At 41.5% G+C, this 18,046-nt stretch overlaps 1 protein-coding gene across 12 annotated transcripts in view; it reads right to left on the bottom strand.

The window, feature by feature from the left end:
- LOC111249858 (uncharacterized) overlaps positions 1-18,046 on the bottom strand; it is a 136,777-nt gene that overhangs the window by 75,367 nt on the left and 43,364 nt on the right. For 3 of the 12 annotated variants that reach the window (XM_022804277.2, XM_022804279.2, XM_086987541.1), the window contains exon 1: positions 12,764-13,988. The exons of 4 other annotated variants lie outside the window; for them this stretch is intronic. Coding sequence is in view for 1 of the 8 variants with exons in the window: in XM_086987541.1 (XP_086843667.1) it covers positions 12,764-12,775 (12 nt within the window). In the remaining 7 variants the exon portion in view is untranslated. 5 more of the 12 variants (XM_022804284.2, XM_022804276.2, XM_086987538.1 and 2 more) reach the window with 5 other exon arrangements.

Here is an 18,046-nt window from a genome sequence, read left to right as displayed (position 1 = left end):
CGCATACATACAATACAAAAAGTTTTCCTTTTAGCAGCATATTACCTCGTCATACATACTAATGTTAAATATACACTATTTACAGACCATCCGGCTCAGAGACTAATTCGCAGACGATCGCGCTTAACTTCGTCAAGTAGGCCTCATATTGAAAAACCTTTTATCTAGCTGGCTCCACTAAGGTACAATATTTAGAATCTCAAAGTATGAAATTGTTAAAGGGAAAAAGGGGTAAAGATGGCGGCAAAGGAAACGGCAGAGGTGTGTGTTGTTCGTACCGCTGCTTGGCTACGTCTACTTTGTGTTTCCTTTGTTTTAGAGTTCTATTACTTATAACAAACATAGCTAGCAGCGTCGCTTTCGCCGCTCTAAATAGTCAATCGCCTTGAGATTTGGAAAACAGTAACGATAAAACATGCTGACATGTCCAAACAACCTTCACAACACAAATCGATACGATGCGACGAAGCACAATAGAATAGAAGTGAGCATGGTTACACTAAAGCAGTAGGTAATTTTTCCAGGTACTATGTTTTCGAACCGACTACTAGAATGCACTTCCGGATGAAAGCTTGCTCGATATGAGGATTACAAGGCCATAGACACAATCCGGTTCTTGCGTTACGCTCGATCCGTACCAGAAACCACAACACAAACACTGCAGCGACTAGCCTCTACTCGGAGAATACTCCCAGTGAACTCCAAATAGCCGCGCACCTACGTATGTGCTCGCCTACTTGGAGCCAACCCATAAACGCTTCCGCTAGCCCATTAATCAATCAGTAACGCCGCAATGGTTGATAGGCCAATGTTGTTGTCTATATTTACAACACGTACTAACGCGTGAACGGAGAAATCACGTACGAGCTGTACAATTAATGAATAACGTTTCAACCATTCTCTAAATTTCCGTACGTACGAATGTCCAAACAAACAATTCCGTATCCAAGTGCTAATACTGTTCCACCATTGCGATGCTTACATCATTCACAACGCCCACTGCCCCTATCCGATCGCGGCTGTCCCACATCGTTCGTTTGTCTTCTATTTCACATCGTATCGTCCACTCTAGGATTGCCATTGTGTCTACGAAATCTGTCCATTTTCTGCATCGATCGATGGTTGGAATATTACGTACCTAGTAGGGATATAGAGATTGATATAGAAAGCAAAGATATGTGTGTATAGCACCACGACCACTGTCGCTGTAGAGCACCTCTTATGTTAAGCTTTATATTAGCAACTGGTATGTACGTCAACGGATACAACAATTGCCAACAGACAATAAGGCTTCTAAAAGCAGGAGCTAGGTAAGTAGAGACTTTTCTAGTGCTTATATGACTGCACGCAAGTGAGGCCTAAGGATTAGCTCAACAATCGGAGCGTATCTGGTTTATCGACTTGAACTTAGATTTCACTATCGACTACGCAACATAAGTATACCGCTAGCTGTCGGGGTCCCAGATCGGTCTATGTATAGTCTTTGAGTTCGTCACGTTGCTTTCTGTTTTATTGATATAATGATACTTCTTATAATAAGCTATAGTTTTTCCGTTACAAAGAGCAACAAGTGTTTTGTAGCGGTATTCCCACTACCGAGTTCACGGATGCCAAACCAATAAGAAACGCTAAATGTAATCTAAAAACATATAGTCGCAATTATACATCCAAGAAAACGAGAATTACCTACGTTATGTGAGGTCAGTCCCTTTAGGCTATACTCTCCGACTTATCACAATTACAGAATCGATGGAACGTGTTAGCACACCAATCAGCCCTTACCTCTTCTTACAGCCAAAGTAAGTTTTAACGCATTTTAGCGTCCATGGTGGTGATGAAGAGTTTCTACACTGACGGCATCACTAGAAGTGCTGACATCGTTTCAATTTCAAACATTCCAATTTACTTAACTTAAAGGATCACTACGATGTAAGTTGATCAATTATACGTATAACGATATTAAACACTAAAATATCGTTCTTTTTGTTGTTGACCCCTCGGTATCATATAATTATCACTTTGAAAAAAACACATTGAGAAAATGCTGTACCGTCGAAAAGTCAAAGATGCTAAAAAATGGAACCAGTTGCTGAACGTAGCAGCGTTTTAGAAAGTGGAATAACTTCATGTTAATTCAAGATAGGTCTAAAATAGTTCAGCATCTGCTAGGCACGTACAGAGCATGACGCATAAATATGTAATGTATGCTTATTGCCTTTAATTATTATATATATCAATGATCATCTCTGATCTGGTTAGCCTCTGGGACACAGTGCTCGATCAAGCCTTTCAGATAAATATCCAAGCATCGTTCCTTGTTTTAAATGCTGTAGAGTTGTGCACGGAACACTTTAACAGCATTGATTGCTCATCTTCCGCAAGTACTAAACGCCGATTCCGTCGCCTTGGTGCTTTCAGCGTCAGATAATCTATTGTCACAACTGAAAATCTCTAGACATCCTGTTTGAAAAACCTTTTTCGTTACTTTACCAAGCTATAAACCAATTCGTTTCCTAACAATGTTCCCATTTTTTTTTCCCACAAAATGAGATAAATGTAATTATTCTTTTGAGATTTTTATTTTTTTTAATTGTTTCGGTTAACATAATCGATAGTCGACGCTCAATATATAATGGTTTTGATGCACGTTTCTTGGTAAACTGACTGACCTTAGGAAATATCTAAAAAAATACATAATTTTTTTTTAAAAAATTACTTAGCCATCATATACTCGAATAAAGACAAAGTTAAAAAAATCTTATTAAATGTTTCAGGCCGCTTAATGTAAATAACAGTGTCTTTTCACAGGTTTCGCAAAGTCGGAGACTGGGTTCTAACCAAAAGAGGTCGCGCATAAGTGATGGTGTTAATATCTCAAGGATCATTAGTCCCTCTATACTAAATAAAAATGTCTCAGCTTATTTTACCATTTAATACTGGGTACAACTGCTGCAAAGTTGTACAAGACATGCCTTAAAGTCCTCAAAGATCGCTTTCTTCGTAAATGTGACGCTTCGTTTAGAAAAACCTAGCCAAAGCAACAGCGGGTCTAATAGTTTTACATTTTCCACAGCTAGAAAGAGCCTAATTTTAGGTGTATACATATAAATAAGCTATCTGCGCTTGGCTTGGGAGAACAGACTTTTTATATGCCTTATAAGAAGCTCCCTCCAAACATTCGAAAAATGTAGGCGATTTCTACTTCACAACAAAGACCCTGTGTTGACGAGTAAAATTAGCACCGCTCCGTTAAGGGTGCTAAATAGCCTTCCTTCTGTGAACATTACATAGGTACGCGTTTCCCTTGAAAGTTGTATTGTCAACATTGCATGAAAACATAAGATGTTACGAGGTGTTCTAAGCCGCTACAGACTTAACTAATTGCAGTAACTCTACTAAAAACATTATGTTTGCTTGTAGGCCATAAGGAACCTCTCAAATCCAACCGATTTTTTTCATAAATAGCTTGAATGAAATTTAGTTGGAATATTGGCGTCGAAGATCTGACAAAAAGATAACATATTTGAACACAAATGCTAAGAATAGGTGTCGTTATATTAACCAGATTAACTCACCAATAAAAGTGGCCGACCTTTTTAGGCTCCTATCACTCTGAATATTTCCATATCTATTACATATAAGACCTTCCAGACAAATACCAACGATAAAAATAAATGTACTTTTTTGCACTCGTGCACTTCCGAAAGATCGTTTTCACGTACGACTGATATCAATTACTTTGTATATTTGCAAAAATGGCAATTCTTCAAGTATGTTTACTATAAATGAGTACATTTCAGAAACAATCTTTCAAATAAAGGTTCCTGCCCAGCAAATTGTACTAATATGTAGGAGAACAACGTTCAGTAGTTCTGGTGTAAAATAATGCGGAAAGTAATTTATTGTTTTTTTCACCTGCGTTAACCAGAATGTAATAGCTCCAATGACCTCTAACAAATGTCGATCGGCCAGCTTATTTTACCAGCACCCATATATGCCCAGTATGTTATCATTTTTTTTTTTCAGTTAAGTCAGAACAGATGGAACTTAGGGGGATCTTCAAAGTCTGGTAGAAGGTGCTCGACGGACAGTGACCATTGGCCTGCATTGTTATTGCAAATATTTTTTTTGCGTTTGGTTCAGCCCTTAGCTCTGTCTGTCAACCAGTTGATTTTCATATACTGACAGGAATAGGCTGGCCGAAGTAGGTCGATGTGCGGCAGGCTCTTGCTGCGTATATTACCCTGTGTATGTTACTGTGTATGCGCTAGTTTGCTACGGTAAATGTTGTCATCAACGTTCACCGAACTTACCCTCGATACGTTTGTTTATCCCTCTCGCCCTTACGTTTTCTTGCTCCTTCACTCAATGCATCAAAAAGCACAGCCCAGTCATCATCATTATTTTCACCACATGTAGGTGCCATTAGTACAAACATATGTCCGGTTGTACTGAGTGCACTGAGAAACTGCATGTGGATCTAAACATATACATTTGGTTATATTCTCACACTTTTACACTGCATATGTTAGGGTGTAAGAAACGAACCTTGTTGGCCTCATAATTGAATAATTTCTGAACTATACGCCGCTACCAGACGAAACTCGGTTGGTAAACACTTTAGCTTTCTAAAAATGTGTAAGTAAAAACGATTAACTCCAAAACATGTGAATTCGGAACAAAAAAAAACCTCTCTTAACTTCGAAAATCAATTTTCAATGGTAAAGTTTTTGTTTCGTGAAGGCCGTTTACTACGTAAATTCATCAAAGATTTGTGGCGACATTAGATAAAGAGGCTTTAAACAAAAACATAATGCGTGAATGGTGCAGACATTTCAGAGACGCGTATTGAAGTGTTGAAGGCGAGCGTGGATGTGACCAGATGTCGGGAGCTCAAGGACAAAAACGCATTGCGGTAATCGAGTGGGTTTTTTACGAAAGCAGAGCTTGTAGTTTAGCGACTCTGTCAGCTAAGGTGCGTACCGTCTTATAACCTGCATTATAACCCAAGTACTGAAATCGCGTAAACTGAGCAAAAACGGGTCTTCCATAAATTGATCTCAGGCTAATTGAAAATGCATGTCACGTATTTTATAAGCAATTCACGGAACTTCAATAAAGAGGAAAATCGCCTGGAGCTTTGTCATCCTAGACGAGACTCGGTTCAATCTCTACAGCTAACCGGAGAAGGACCAGGCGACAGAATTATATCGCTCTGAAGAAAAATCAGTGTCGAATGCGTTTGGAGATAAGATTATGCTAGTTCTTGTAATGGTCATTAGGGGCACCCGTGTATGTATGAGATACTCGACAATGGAACAATTTTTGCAGCCCAATATCTCAGATCTTCAAGAGACTCATATATCGTAAGCACAACAATCAAAAGCACGTAATTTAGTTACTTGATGACAACGCCAGGCCTCGTCTCTATGCCTCTATTATTTCCTGGATTGTGCAATGCGGAATCTAAGGTTCGTTTCACCCCGGTTATTTCCCTAATCTAAATTCATGTAATTACGAAGCTTCCCATGCCCGAAAAAAAGCAACTATTAGGTAAGTATATTATTTACTTAAATTACCATAAACAGGGAACACGCGCATGCGAATGGTACGGAACTGCTCAGAAGCCGTCAGGCCGCAAAATGTGTAAAATGTGTTAGAATACCTCTCACACATTAAAAATAATTATGGTAGTTCAATAAGTTCAAAAGTTACTCAATTTCGAAGTTCTGTAGATTCGTCTGCATCCAGCCGTCAGAATATACATATATATATATATATATATACATATATATATATTTTTTTTTTTCGTACTCGCAGCGGAATGATTGCCAATCAAGCCGTAAATCATTGCTTTCAGGAACTGCCTATAAACGGAACATGTGTGATGACTGTTCTGAGCTTTTATTTCTGACCCTTTTGCCAATGTTTCACTCTTTGAAAAAATAGCGAGCATGTGCATGTATACGGGCATTATATACATTTCTATGTAAAATTATTAAGGAGAAGGGGTTATCGATCACAAATGATAGTTTCACGAATTAATGGCTTGTCGATTGATTGTTCGTTAGTTAGTGTCGAACTTCAAGACTTTATCAAAGACACATGCCATTCTATTTTGACAAGATTCGGCAGGAACCGATCCTACGACGGAATAGACACTGATTAAATTAGCACATTAATAAAGAAATCAGAAGAGCGTGAATCGAAACGGTAGAGCCAGTTACGTCATGTATCATCACATTAATCACCTATTACCTGCAGTCTTCTGACTAGAAGTGAAGCGACAACATCAATGACAACAATAACACAACATAAATTGATTTGAAAAAACACGGCGTAGTTTGGGTAACTAATGTGCAGCTCCTTGAATATGTTGCCGTAGTAACCATAACTAAGGAGCATACTGCCACGTTAGTTCAGATCATAACGTTGGCAAAAAATTATTACCGAATATCAGTAAGCAGAAAAATAAATCACGAAGGAAAAACAAATAATTAAAAAAAAAATAGGATATTAAGCCATAATGCCATACGTCTAATAAAAACCCATTCCAGGTAGACTGCTAATGAAGGCAAGTCCTTATGCCATACCTAATAGAATGTTATTTCAAGAACTCATTCACACATGAATAATAACTAAAGATCCTGAATAACAAATACAAAAACAACGATGACAGTTTACTTCAATCAGAACTATTATATGTGTGGCTCAAGTATGTGTGATGCAATTGGGCACATGCTACGTGTAGCCATTTATCTTTTTTTATTCACACAAATTGTGTAAAGCACTAACCTCTTCAACCAACAGAGTTCTAGCAGCAGACGTCATATATACAAGTCATAAGAGATTGCTAAGCTATCTTTTCCTTTACAGCCTTTATAGCGATTAAACGTTCGTTGCTTTGCAATAGGTATGTTATACGAGAGTTGACACAAACAATTTTTTGGCATCTTCACTGTTGGTTACTTTTAATTCATTATCATTTGAACGAAATCCATTCTCGCCAATACAGATCTCAGCTCTAGACAGCTATACTGAACGTCCGTGTACATAAAACATTTTTTGCGTAATATCGTAGTGAAATTAGCTACCGCTTACATTCAATCCTTCAGAAATCGATACCTGTACAGTTTAATTAATGCTGATTTTAAAGCATACGTAAACTGCAGAAAGCTGCCTTAAAACTCCGTTGTTACACTTCATCTTCATAATTCATTCGTTTTAGTACAGATAACTCGACTTCGTTGTGCACCTTGCAAACTGATCGGCACTTGATCGTTTTCCTGAACAAGGTTAGATCTGTTAGAATTGCATGTGACAGTCTACCTTTGTTTTTTAAATATTTGCCAATCCTAATCTTGGTCTCCAGCAAACTAAGTGCCTAGGTGCTGTCATATGATTCAAAGAAATACAGAAGATACCTTGCCAGAAGGTTTAGTCACCTTCTTGTTTGATCCCGAGAAAATAATCTTTAACGTAGCGACTGTATCGTTATCTATGTCAGCTGAACCAGCATGATTGGAGTAAATATGATTGACATATTGCTTACTTCAAATATAAACAATTAATAGCTCAGTATCAGCTATCAATTTTTGAACGCTTTCTCCTTCAAAGGAAATAACGTATTATTATTACTTGAATCGCACTGAATAAGCTCTCAAATAGAGGTACCGTTGTTACTGAAAATGTGTACTTCTCCATGCTAAATTACTCTGACGTAAACTCAACGAGATTATGTGTTCGCAGATTTACTAATTTTCAAGTACCCGTCGACGTTCTGGGTTGATTTTAAGGTATCAAAGACTTGTTCTATTTTTGCCGTATCGATATAACTTCAGCCACAGAAAACATTAATCATTGTTAATCTCTGGTCAGAAACTAACGTTATTCCTGAATGGGTCAAATAACGTAAAGGCAAGAAGTGATCAGGTACCTAGCGAAATAATTACAGAGAAATGATCTGCTTTCAGAGCACAGAGTTGGTTTATGAAATTATACTGGTTACGCTAATGTTTAGAACGCTGCTCTTTTTCCTTGCAGCTGTTATAACTTGTCATCAACGTATTTCACTGCCCCGCCATAACGCAGCCGCAAACAACGACAACAGCTAACATTTAATGAACAAATTTAGCAACACACATGCTATTACAACACCGACATCTACGGAGGAGCCAGAGTTGCAGTGGAGAAGTAATTTGCCTTTCGATTTCCCCGCATTATGGCTACATAGAGGTAGATAGGAGCGCCGATGGTCAGCGGTGTAGAATCTCGAAACAAAGATCGATTTGTCTGTGTTTCTGAACATATGCGCTTTTAATTATCCCGAAGGACAGCTAACCCGTCGTCACTTTTAGTCGTCTCTGTTCAATGCCACATCGGCACTGGTTCCGCAAATCGACGGTCCTTTTCGGGGTAACAACTTTGCGGGATGGGAGACAATGTCACTAGTTCCTCACTGATTCCTTGATATAGTTCAACTAGAATTGATGCAGTCCAAGAAGCCTGTGATTTACAGGGGCAACGATAACAGCAGTATCAAAGGAAACAATAGGAGTGAGGAAATACCATTCACAATAACAAAACGTGCGCACGTTAGCTCTGTGGTTCGACGATCACGTCAACCACTCAAAACGTTAAGCGATCGATCAACGGAGCAGTGGTAGTTGCCGTCGTACGGCAACTCACGGGAGGCGAGCGACGACCCAACGGCGCCAGCCAGTGAATAAAAACAACAACGAGAGCGACAACAGAAGCAGCTGATGTTGCTACAAGATTCGAATGCAAACAGTAAACAGCTCTAAAAATAACTCATTTTTGGATATAATTAAGACGACCTGAATACCTACGTTGTATTTGTTATTGCTACTAGTTTTGCTAGTTTGCTCTCTGGGAAAAGTAGTAGAATAATAATAAAAAATATTACGGATACTAAGTACGTAGGTAGATATTCAAACGCGGTAAACCCGTCTTTTGATCAGCTGAATAATGGCAAGAGCTGACTCGAACGACAAAGTTTGAAAAGGGATAAACCGCTCCATTCACGTCAGTCTAAAACAATTTTACGAACACTTGGCTGCACCCAGTGTCTGTGTTGCTTGAAGGTTAGCGCTATCCTATATAGTTATATATATATTACAAACAAGGCTGGCAATACTTTCTATTTCATATGAGACAAAATAGTGATTCGCTTCTACTACATGTAATAACTTTCTAATCGGTAGGTGTTTTCGGGCAAAACGGACATTACGGCAAATAGCATCAATAGGAACCTAGTTTATGCCCATTCTTCCTTAAAAAAGCATAGCTTTCAAGTTGGAGAAATCTGTATTCATTGGTATTTTTAGTTGAATCGAAATCCCACAAGTCTACTTTCATTTATGTTACAAATACTTCCTCGGTGAGTAAGGTAAATATTTTTTATTTACCTCGCTGTATGAAACTAATCAAGTAATGCGTCAAGCGACGGGGCATCGTTACCGAACGCATATACGTACATCATAGTGACAAAAAGTTCCAGTTGTCGATATCTGAATTGGAGGCCGACTCGCCAATGTCACTATCCTCAGATAAAAGTTGATTACAACGCAGTTGTCACTAAAAACAAAACGATAACCCATGGCCGTTATTTCTGGCTGTCACAGTCATTTAGCAGAGACTACAACGACGAATTAAATAGAGTAAATATAGAATATATTGTACTTTAACTGCCAACGAACGCGGTGAACAGCCAATAACTATCGATGCGACAGTCAAATACTGCGTCTCGGCCGAGCTGCTAACCTTCCCGTCAACTGTTGTTTAATCTGGTTTCGATCAAATTATCGGAAATATAACCTCTCCTTTAAGCTTTTTAGCTGTTGCCCAGCTACAGCCACAATGTCCAGCTATTTGGGTGACAATTGCTCCTCTTTTCTGACTTCTCCATATTGAAGGAAAATGAGGAAGAGAGAACGTGGAAGAATCAAGCTACGTTTAGTCTGTGAGTATCAAAGCAACAAAGCACAGGTAGTGGTTTTACAATTAGTGGCATTATTAGCGTTACGAGGATGTGGCCACCTATAACTGTCACGGCGATAGCTACGCCTACTCTTCTAAACCAACCTCCTACGCTACACCTGTTATTGTAGCTATGACGGTGTCACGGCAATTTTGCCTACAATCAGACTGAAGGTCAAAGAGGCAGACAAATCACAGACAGCAATTGTTTTGTGACCGAGTGCTTGCTTGCCCGCTAAAGCTGACTACGACATCCCAGACGCAATCAGCTGCGTGCCCTGCAGCCGGTGTAGACACGATTGGTGCTACCGCAGCTCTGACGCTGTAGTTGCTGACATCGACGGCGAAAGAGCTCATTCTGTTTTTCTGCTGCCTTGCGTTTTATTATCCTTGCACTTGACGCAGATGCATCGACGCTTTGCTGCGGCTACACTTCCGAACAATTGCAGCATCAAAATATTCTCTAACCACCCGTCGTCAACATCGACGTTCACAGGGAGCGGGATGAGAACGAAGGAGGACAGATCTTGTTGCTTTTCGACGCTTCTAATGGTCTGTCTCTCGTTAGCCACACAACGGATACCAGTTACAAATCGTTTTACTTCATTATAAACTAATATACAACAACGAATGGGAGGCGTCTGCTCCTTATTGAACCTATATTCGACCGCTCATTCATCATATTGTTATGTTTCTGAACATACTACATTCGATAGACCAAAACGAAAATAGACAAAACGACGCAGTCAGCGCGATTGCTTTAATTACCGCGACGGAGACGAAGCTGCAACATGACTGTTTATTAATATTCTTATTCTCATTATTACTTTAGTAAACGGTACCGGATACGGCGATATCCTAGGTCAATAAGAACAGTTTACACGCAATAACAGTAATAAAATAAACAAATTAGTTATAGTATCAATCAAAATAAGGAAGGCGGCCTGGTACAAACGTGCATAATTTCTAAGTAAGTAAACAGGCCAGACCATAGCTTCAAACTCAGTCTGCTGCGCAAAAACGTAATTCAATTTCCGTTCTGTCCTAACAATGGTGGCCCTCGTGCAATTAATTTGACGTCGGTGTTTGGTTTTGTTTTCCTGTCAATAGTAGTGTACATGTCCTGGTACTCATTTATATTTTTTTGAATAGCTTACTGAGATGATCTGGAAAATATATACACAAACCAGAAAAGAGTACTTAAGCAACAATCAGGAAGTGTTGTGTCTAAGTAGTTAGAATACATTCATGCGTCCGTTTTTAGATCGCATATATGTGATATATTCATCGATTTGTCGGATCGAAATATCTCGGCGAGTTGTAAATAACTTACTCTGTTGTTAGAAACACAGAGTAAATTTTCTCAAAATCTGGCACCCCATGAATATAGTTAATATATATTGTTTTTATTTGTTTAATATAAAGAAGGTTTTAACTCGCAGTCCCCAATAGACTTGATCAGGTAGATATGTTTCCTATATCTAAAGCAAATCGAACAACAATAGAAATAACCTTGAAGTTTTTTTAACTGAGATACGACAAATATTTAAAGTAAGCAAACAGAAGTTCTTAGTTGCATCCTGTGTCTTCCTCCCACTGCTCGATTTCAATTTTCGTCGGTCCCAAACTTTTGCTACTTTGGCCGTTTTACGCGCTAAGGTCCTTCGAGTACGCGAGCGGTGTCAGCGTTCCGTTAATTCCAGTACGCGGCATTTTTTATATTAATCATATTCGCAATTGTCACGGATTGATCCGTCACTAACTAACACTGCCGACCGACTAAAAGTAGCTCAGAGTAGGTGAGCCAGAACTAAATACGTTAAGACTAGCAAAGACTCCCACTACCGTTACCGTCTCTAGCAAGCACTCAGCCTGCGAGTACCCTCTCAACCAATAGGCCAGCTTAATCATCTGGCGTTTTTCGCCTCCGTCTGTTGTCGTATGGTGCAACTGCAGCGACAATAACTAAGACAGCCACGGCAGCAGTAGCATCATCAGTAATGCTGAACGAACAACAAGAGCAAAGCAAACCTTGCGGGAGGCCTCCATCCCGAATCCCCATTCGACGTCCCACAAATGAACGCCGGACCACACTGCTGCTTCTGTGCTTATCTGTCCGTCTGCCCGATTGTCTGTATGCTCACTCATTCGCGCGCTACTTCTTAATGACCTCTAACAATGGCCCCAACCTCAATGTTACTAACGTCATCCTGGCACCTCTACGGCACGCTCTAGGAAACGGATGTCAGCTAGCCAGCCGCCTACCGGCTATTAAGCAGGAAGAGCCGCGGCATCGAAGCAATCTGGCCCTGTAGCACCAGTTTCGCTGTCGACACTGCTGTTCCTTGCCTTGTCTTATGTTATACCACTAGTTGTCACGGTTACTGCTTCTAAAACTAAATGTTTCGAGTTTTATACACGCTACTTTAACTAGTAGACATTCCATGAGACGACTGGCTTCCAGCACAAAACAAAAAATGTCCACGCCCGGATTTGAACCCAGACCCACCACCACTATTATAATCACTGTTACTACCACCACGGATGCCGCAACGAGAAAGAAAATGTTCACTAACGACGCTGTCATTATTGCCGTCTTCATCATTATTATTGTGACCTAACTTGCGACTCGTAACGATATTTTGTTGACGTCATGTTTTATTTTGTTGACAATGTGAGGACTCCCCGTAACACGTTACCGTTTGGTCATCTCTATTTATATTGTAGATGTGTGTACATACGAGAACAAACGAAATGGGCATACTTTGTTCTCCATTGCCTGGCCAGTGAAAGCGCGGCACAGGGTCCTGGGTAGCGAATGGCTTAGCTTTGCGCGGTGGGTAGGAAGTCTCCACTACTCTAAGTCAGATTGCACGGCGGCCGCTACTGGTTGGAGGGTCCCTTCAAAGCAGCTTGCCTCACACACTTGGCATCTATGCTGCTGCAGGGCTGTGTTGTGTTTCAAGCCGATGCCCTCACAGTGGCGGCGGTGGCGGAAGCAGCAGCTGCTATGGCAGCGCGATGGTTGGTTGCGGTAGCTATGTAAGTGGCAGAGGCGGCGGATGCCGCGTGGGAGCGGATGGGTTCAGCTTCGCTCCCCTCCGTTTTTCCCTTTCTTTCTCCGCGTCTCTCTTTCTTTCCACCGTTGTGGACTTCGGGAGAAGCTACACCGGATCTTCTCATCCAAGCATCCCACTATCATCGCCTTTCTGCTACTAGCACTGCCAGTAGCAGCAGCGCCAGCAGGGGAAGCTACCCATCCACTGCGGCCGTCGTTGTAGTCGTCGATCCACAAGGGCATGATCGGTCGGCCTCAGCCTCCGCCAAAAACGGCAAGCCCAGGCTAGCCGCTATAGAAGAGACTACAGAGAGGTTAACCCCACGCTATCTGAATTAGCGGCACATGCGCCCCGTCACTGCAGCGCACACAGTTAGTTAGGCAGGCAGACGACAGAATGAAAAGGCACAACGCATAACATGAAACCCACGGCAACAGAAGCTGCCCCACTTTCCCCACAGGAGATAGTACTTCAGCGAGTTGGTGCAAGGAGCACGTCGTCTATATATATATATACCGCAACAATGATGACGGTGATGATGCCATGCGACCAGTGCGCTGACGTCCAGTGCGGCCGTTATTTGCCCCAACACATGTGTTTAAAGATATTTTCCAAGTTTAAATGTCACTACGGAAAGTAGTGGGAGCAAATGCGTTTATCTTCAACAACAACAATAAGATGATGTTGAGTGAAATCTGCGGCGGATCGGTGTTTTTTTACTGAAGCCGTTGCTGCCGTCTCTGCTTATAGCAGTGTTCATCTTCAATTTGAATACACAAAAACACTCTTTTTAGAAACAATGCTTATCTCTTCATTTGGCGCGACAAGCCAACCTAAAGCGTTGGGAAAATATAAGTTGTCTGCTTCTTTGGCACCATTGGCCAGAACCATTTTCAACAGCTTTCTTGTTCACTGTTTCACTTTGGAAATACGCACCTTTTGTTGCTTTTGCTGTCGTTAATTAAAAAAAAAAATACTGAGGTCTTTTTTGCAATCAACAGGTAATAACGATGAAGTTAACCACGTATATCCTTGACCTGCTCGTTGTACACCGCGCACTGAAACGCAAAACTACCATAAAACCTGTGATATCACCACAGGACCTGGTTTCTCACTGTTGAAAAAGGCACTATACAGGTAATGTACAATGGCACAGATATACACACGCACGCGCTACGCGTTACACACAATCTTATATCCAGTAGTTACGGAATTTGTTCTTTGCCTGTTTCTAAGGCGGCCTACGACAAACTCAGCGTGAACCCTCACGAAAATGATCAACTGGCCAAGAAGGTTTTTTTTTCCTGGGGATGCAATACCCGTGTTGTCTCATTTCTAGCTGCCCAATTTAGATAGAACGCTATTCATTAGACGTTTTTTTTTTTCGAGACTGCGCCTTTTTCGTCTTTTTCCAGCCTGCCTTGCGTCTCATCCTACATGTATTTGTACTAATCAACGTTATCGTTGTTGGTGGTGATTTTCTATGCATAAAGGTGGGCAAAAGCATAGCTCATTTTGCAGCTTTTGACGAGAATTTGGACAGAGAGACTGTCACCAGGCGTAGGATACCCACAGAATGAAATAGTACGAACATCTAGTTCAAATGGGTCCGACCTAGGATGTTACTTCAGTACAGCAGGTGTCACAGAAGTTTGTCGCGATAAATAAACCCAATGCATAAACAGTAGTGAGATTAGGCTGGGCATTATTGATTAGGTTTACTAGGTGTATGTTCCGGTTTGGTGTACGGCACCTCAAACGCGACTACTGCTGTGGTCGTTGTCACAATTTTTTTCGTTATTTCTAGTAGTGCAAAATGTACCGTATCGAAGCGTAATAATATCGCTCGTCTCATAACATATCCACCGTTTGACGTCGCTCTACTATGGAATCACGATACGGTTCACGATGCACTGCAGCACGCAGACACTCAATCGCTCAGGATTCTGCTGTTAGCAAGACCCATACTATTACCTGGTATCCAGCAGTTGCTCAAGCGACTTCTGTCGATGTTCTTCTGGCAGAGTTGGAGCTGAGACCTCTGAACGTGTTGTTGTTGTTGTTGTTGTTGTTGTCGTCGTCGTCGTCGCCGCCGCCGCCGCCGCTGCCACCTAGATTTCGTCGTCGTTGTTCTTGCTGATGCTTTTGTTGGTGTTATCGTCGTTGCCGCCTTGTTTTTAACATCGTTCAAAACGCGCCTTGTTTTTGGTTGTCGTTGTTATTGCAGCAGTCGGGGCAACTCTCACATGGTCCCCTGCTCAGTTATTCCTCATCCCGCTCGCACTGGGAATCACTACGACTGCCACAGTCGGTACGAACGAGATCTTACGAGCACCACCGCTAGGGCGAAGATATCTCTCCGTTACGGAGGCATTCATCAAAGATGGGTGGATAGACAACTCTTTATCATCTTCGCTTCCCTCGAAGTTGGTCGCCTGGTTCGTTGGGGTCTGTGAGTTGCCTGATGGCTTCGTATCTAATACGCAGGTTCAGTTTCAACAGCATTTAGCTGCTTTGTTTTTGCTAGTCAATAGTAGTAGAAGCAGCAGCAGTAGGAACAGCGAGTCAAACTCTCGCCATCAGTGAGAAAACGCACCGCAACCCGGGTTGGATCGGCCCCAAGCCAGTCAACTTATTGCTCGGCTTTCAATTTAGCTGAACGTACTTTTCTCCGGGTTCAATCATTAGCGCTTAATCTAGTGTAGCTGGCCAGTGGCGCGCTGATTGGTCAGTCGTTGCAGATGCCTTCTTCGTTGTCTAGTTTTCCAGGGCGAATAAATGTAGTCTCTTGGTTGGTTTGCGTGTTACCTTGTTTGCTGCGATGTTCGGCCGTTACTGGAGTAGAAGCGAACACCTTGTTACTCAACTAGCACAAACTATAACAGCAGAACCGCTGTCTTTACAACCAGCACACAACGACGACGCTGACTGTATAGAGAGAGGTGCACAAAGACCCAGCAGAGACGCGACTAAGGGATCAACAGTGGCCGCTGCACCGCGACACTTGGGCCATGGACCACCGCAACATCAGTAGAGGTGGCTCTCCTCTGTCTGTTTCGCTGGCGCTCGCTGCTGCTGCTGCTGGATAGAGGCAGGCAGCAGCCGTCGCCGCAGAGGCAGCAGCGTAGCAGTAGCAGCGCCAGTTGCTCGCGGATGCGATAGCTTCTCTCCCCCATTATAACAACATCAGCACCGTCAACAACGCCATCAGCAGTAGCACAACCCTGGACCTCGGTGTATTCACCTCTATCACACGCCTATGCTCCTTTCCTACTGTACCTCTCTCCACATCAGTGTCCAACCGCGTTGCCCTCTCCCACATCTTCGCTAGCTTCCTTAATAGCGACACATCGCATCCTGTCCTCGGCACGGAGAGGGCATTTTGAACAGCAGATAGGCAACTCGCTCGTAGCCATGTCGTCAAATAAGATAGTCAGCAGCGATGTAAATAAATTAAAACAAGCCTCTATATTTCGAGTTTTACGCTCGGTATTGCCGTTAGCCATCCAGCAGATGGCTGGCTCCCAACACGAAACGACCGTGTGTCTGTGACCGGGTTCGAACCTAGACCTTAGGATTAAGCTTGGAACGATACCGCAGACAGGCAGCTTTCCCGTTGAAATGTCATGTTCAGCTACAGGGCTAACGAATGGAACATCTTTCATCATGGGGCATCATCGGTTCCTCTGGCAGACGACCTTACCGATCATATAAATCCCATATGGGAATTGCTTCTCTTTATAGGCTTGACAGTAAGCAAACTAAGGCAAGCAGGTTTTACTTAACGCATTCCGACTAGAATGTGGACTTCCTGTATCCACATTGTTTACTTTTTGTTTCTATAAGTATATTTTATAGAAATATAACGTTATTTCTTTTGTTTGAACTACGCGAGTGTACTTGCAGAAGCGCGAGTCTACAATCCCTGATACAGCCAGTACTGGACCTCAGAGACGAAAAACATTAATTCAATGTGTATCCAATTTATAACATATACGCATATATGTTTTCAACCATTGTTTTTACGTTATTTGTTTGTAGTAGTGAAGCTCCTCGTAAATTCACGAACCGACAGTTAACTCTAAATTACTTTGACTACTATAAAAGTTTGCTAATTTTTCCCTTTTATCTTTATTTAACTATTTTCCCGCTTTTACATTTTATGGAGCCTTCTTGATTATCCGCACTTGTACCACTGCCTTTTTTGTAATTTATTTGATATCAACCTATTCATGAACTTATTTTGAATAATAAAAACGTTTTCCGACGCAGAAATTGTTGTACGGCAACTAGACAGCCAGGTAAATTCTTTCTTTATCCTACCGTCCAGTACCGTCGGCCAGGAGGCCGAAAAGGTACTACCCAGTTCTATGAAACGATTTATGGAATCAAGAGAAGCAGGAAAGATGGCTACTAACACCGTGTTGAATAATTGATAGTGGATGCATAAGCGTCTACATAATACACTTATGCAGTCGTCCAGCGACAGACAAACTCTTCTTTTTTAATCCTGGAAATTGTATATTAATGGGACTACCATTGATGTTTCGTGAGCAGCTGATGTATTGACTATATTGAAAACTTGCAGCTGCGTACAATAATCATTACGAGATATCTCTAATAGAAGTGATGATAGATGTTGTATCATCAAGAAGCGCTATATTTCCGTTTCCAGGCTTGTTCCATGCAAGTTCTAGATGATGAATTCTTATTGGTCGGAGCGAAAAAATACCTGACAACACGATTTTACTCCATTTGAAAATGTTAAACATCACCCTACAACGAACTATAGAAAAAAAGATTGCGTAGATCGTTCTCTGGAAATCGTTTCCGGAAAAGCTATATGATGGACCCCAATGGGAAAGACGGTATGTGAGGGAGCTACTTAGCAGTAACGGCATAAGCTTACAGAACAACGTTAATCCCGTGGCAGCCGATTTGGCTACTGTGAAAGTCAAGTCTAATCCGTTAGTTAGTAAAATTAACAG

Source organism: Varroa destructor, unplaced genomic scaffold (assembly GCF_002443255.2).
Source record: "Varroa destructor unplaced genomic scaffold, Vdes_3.0 BEIS01000004.1, whole genome shotgun sequence".
In the NCBI taxonomy this organism is placed as follows: domain Eukaryota; kingdom Metazoa; phylum Arthropoda; class Arachnida; order Mesostigmata; family Varroidae; genus Varroa; species Varroa destructor.
This window is presented reverse-complemented; position numbering and strand designations above follow the sequence as displayed.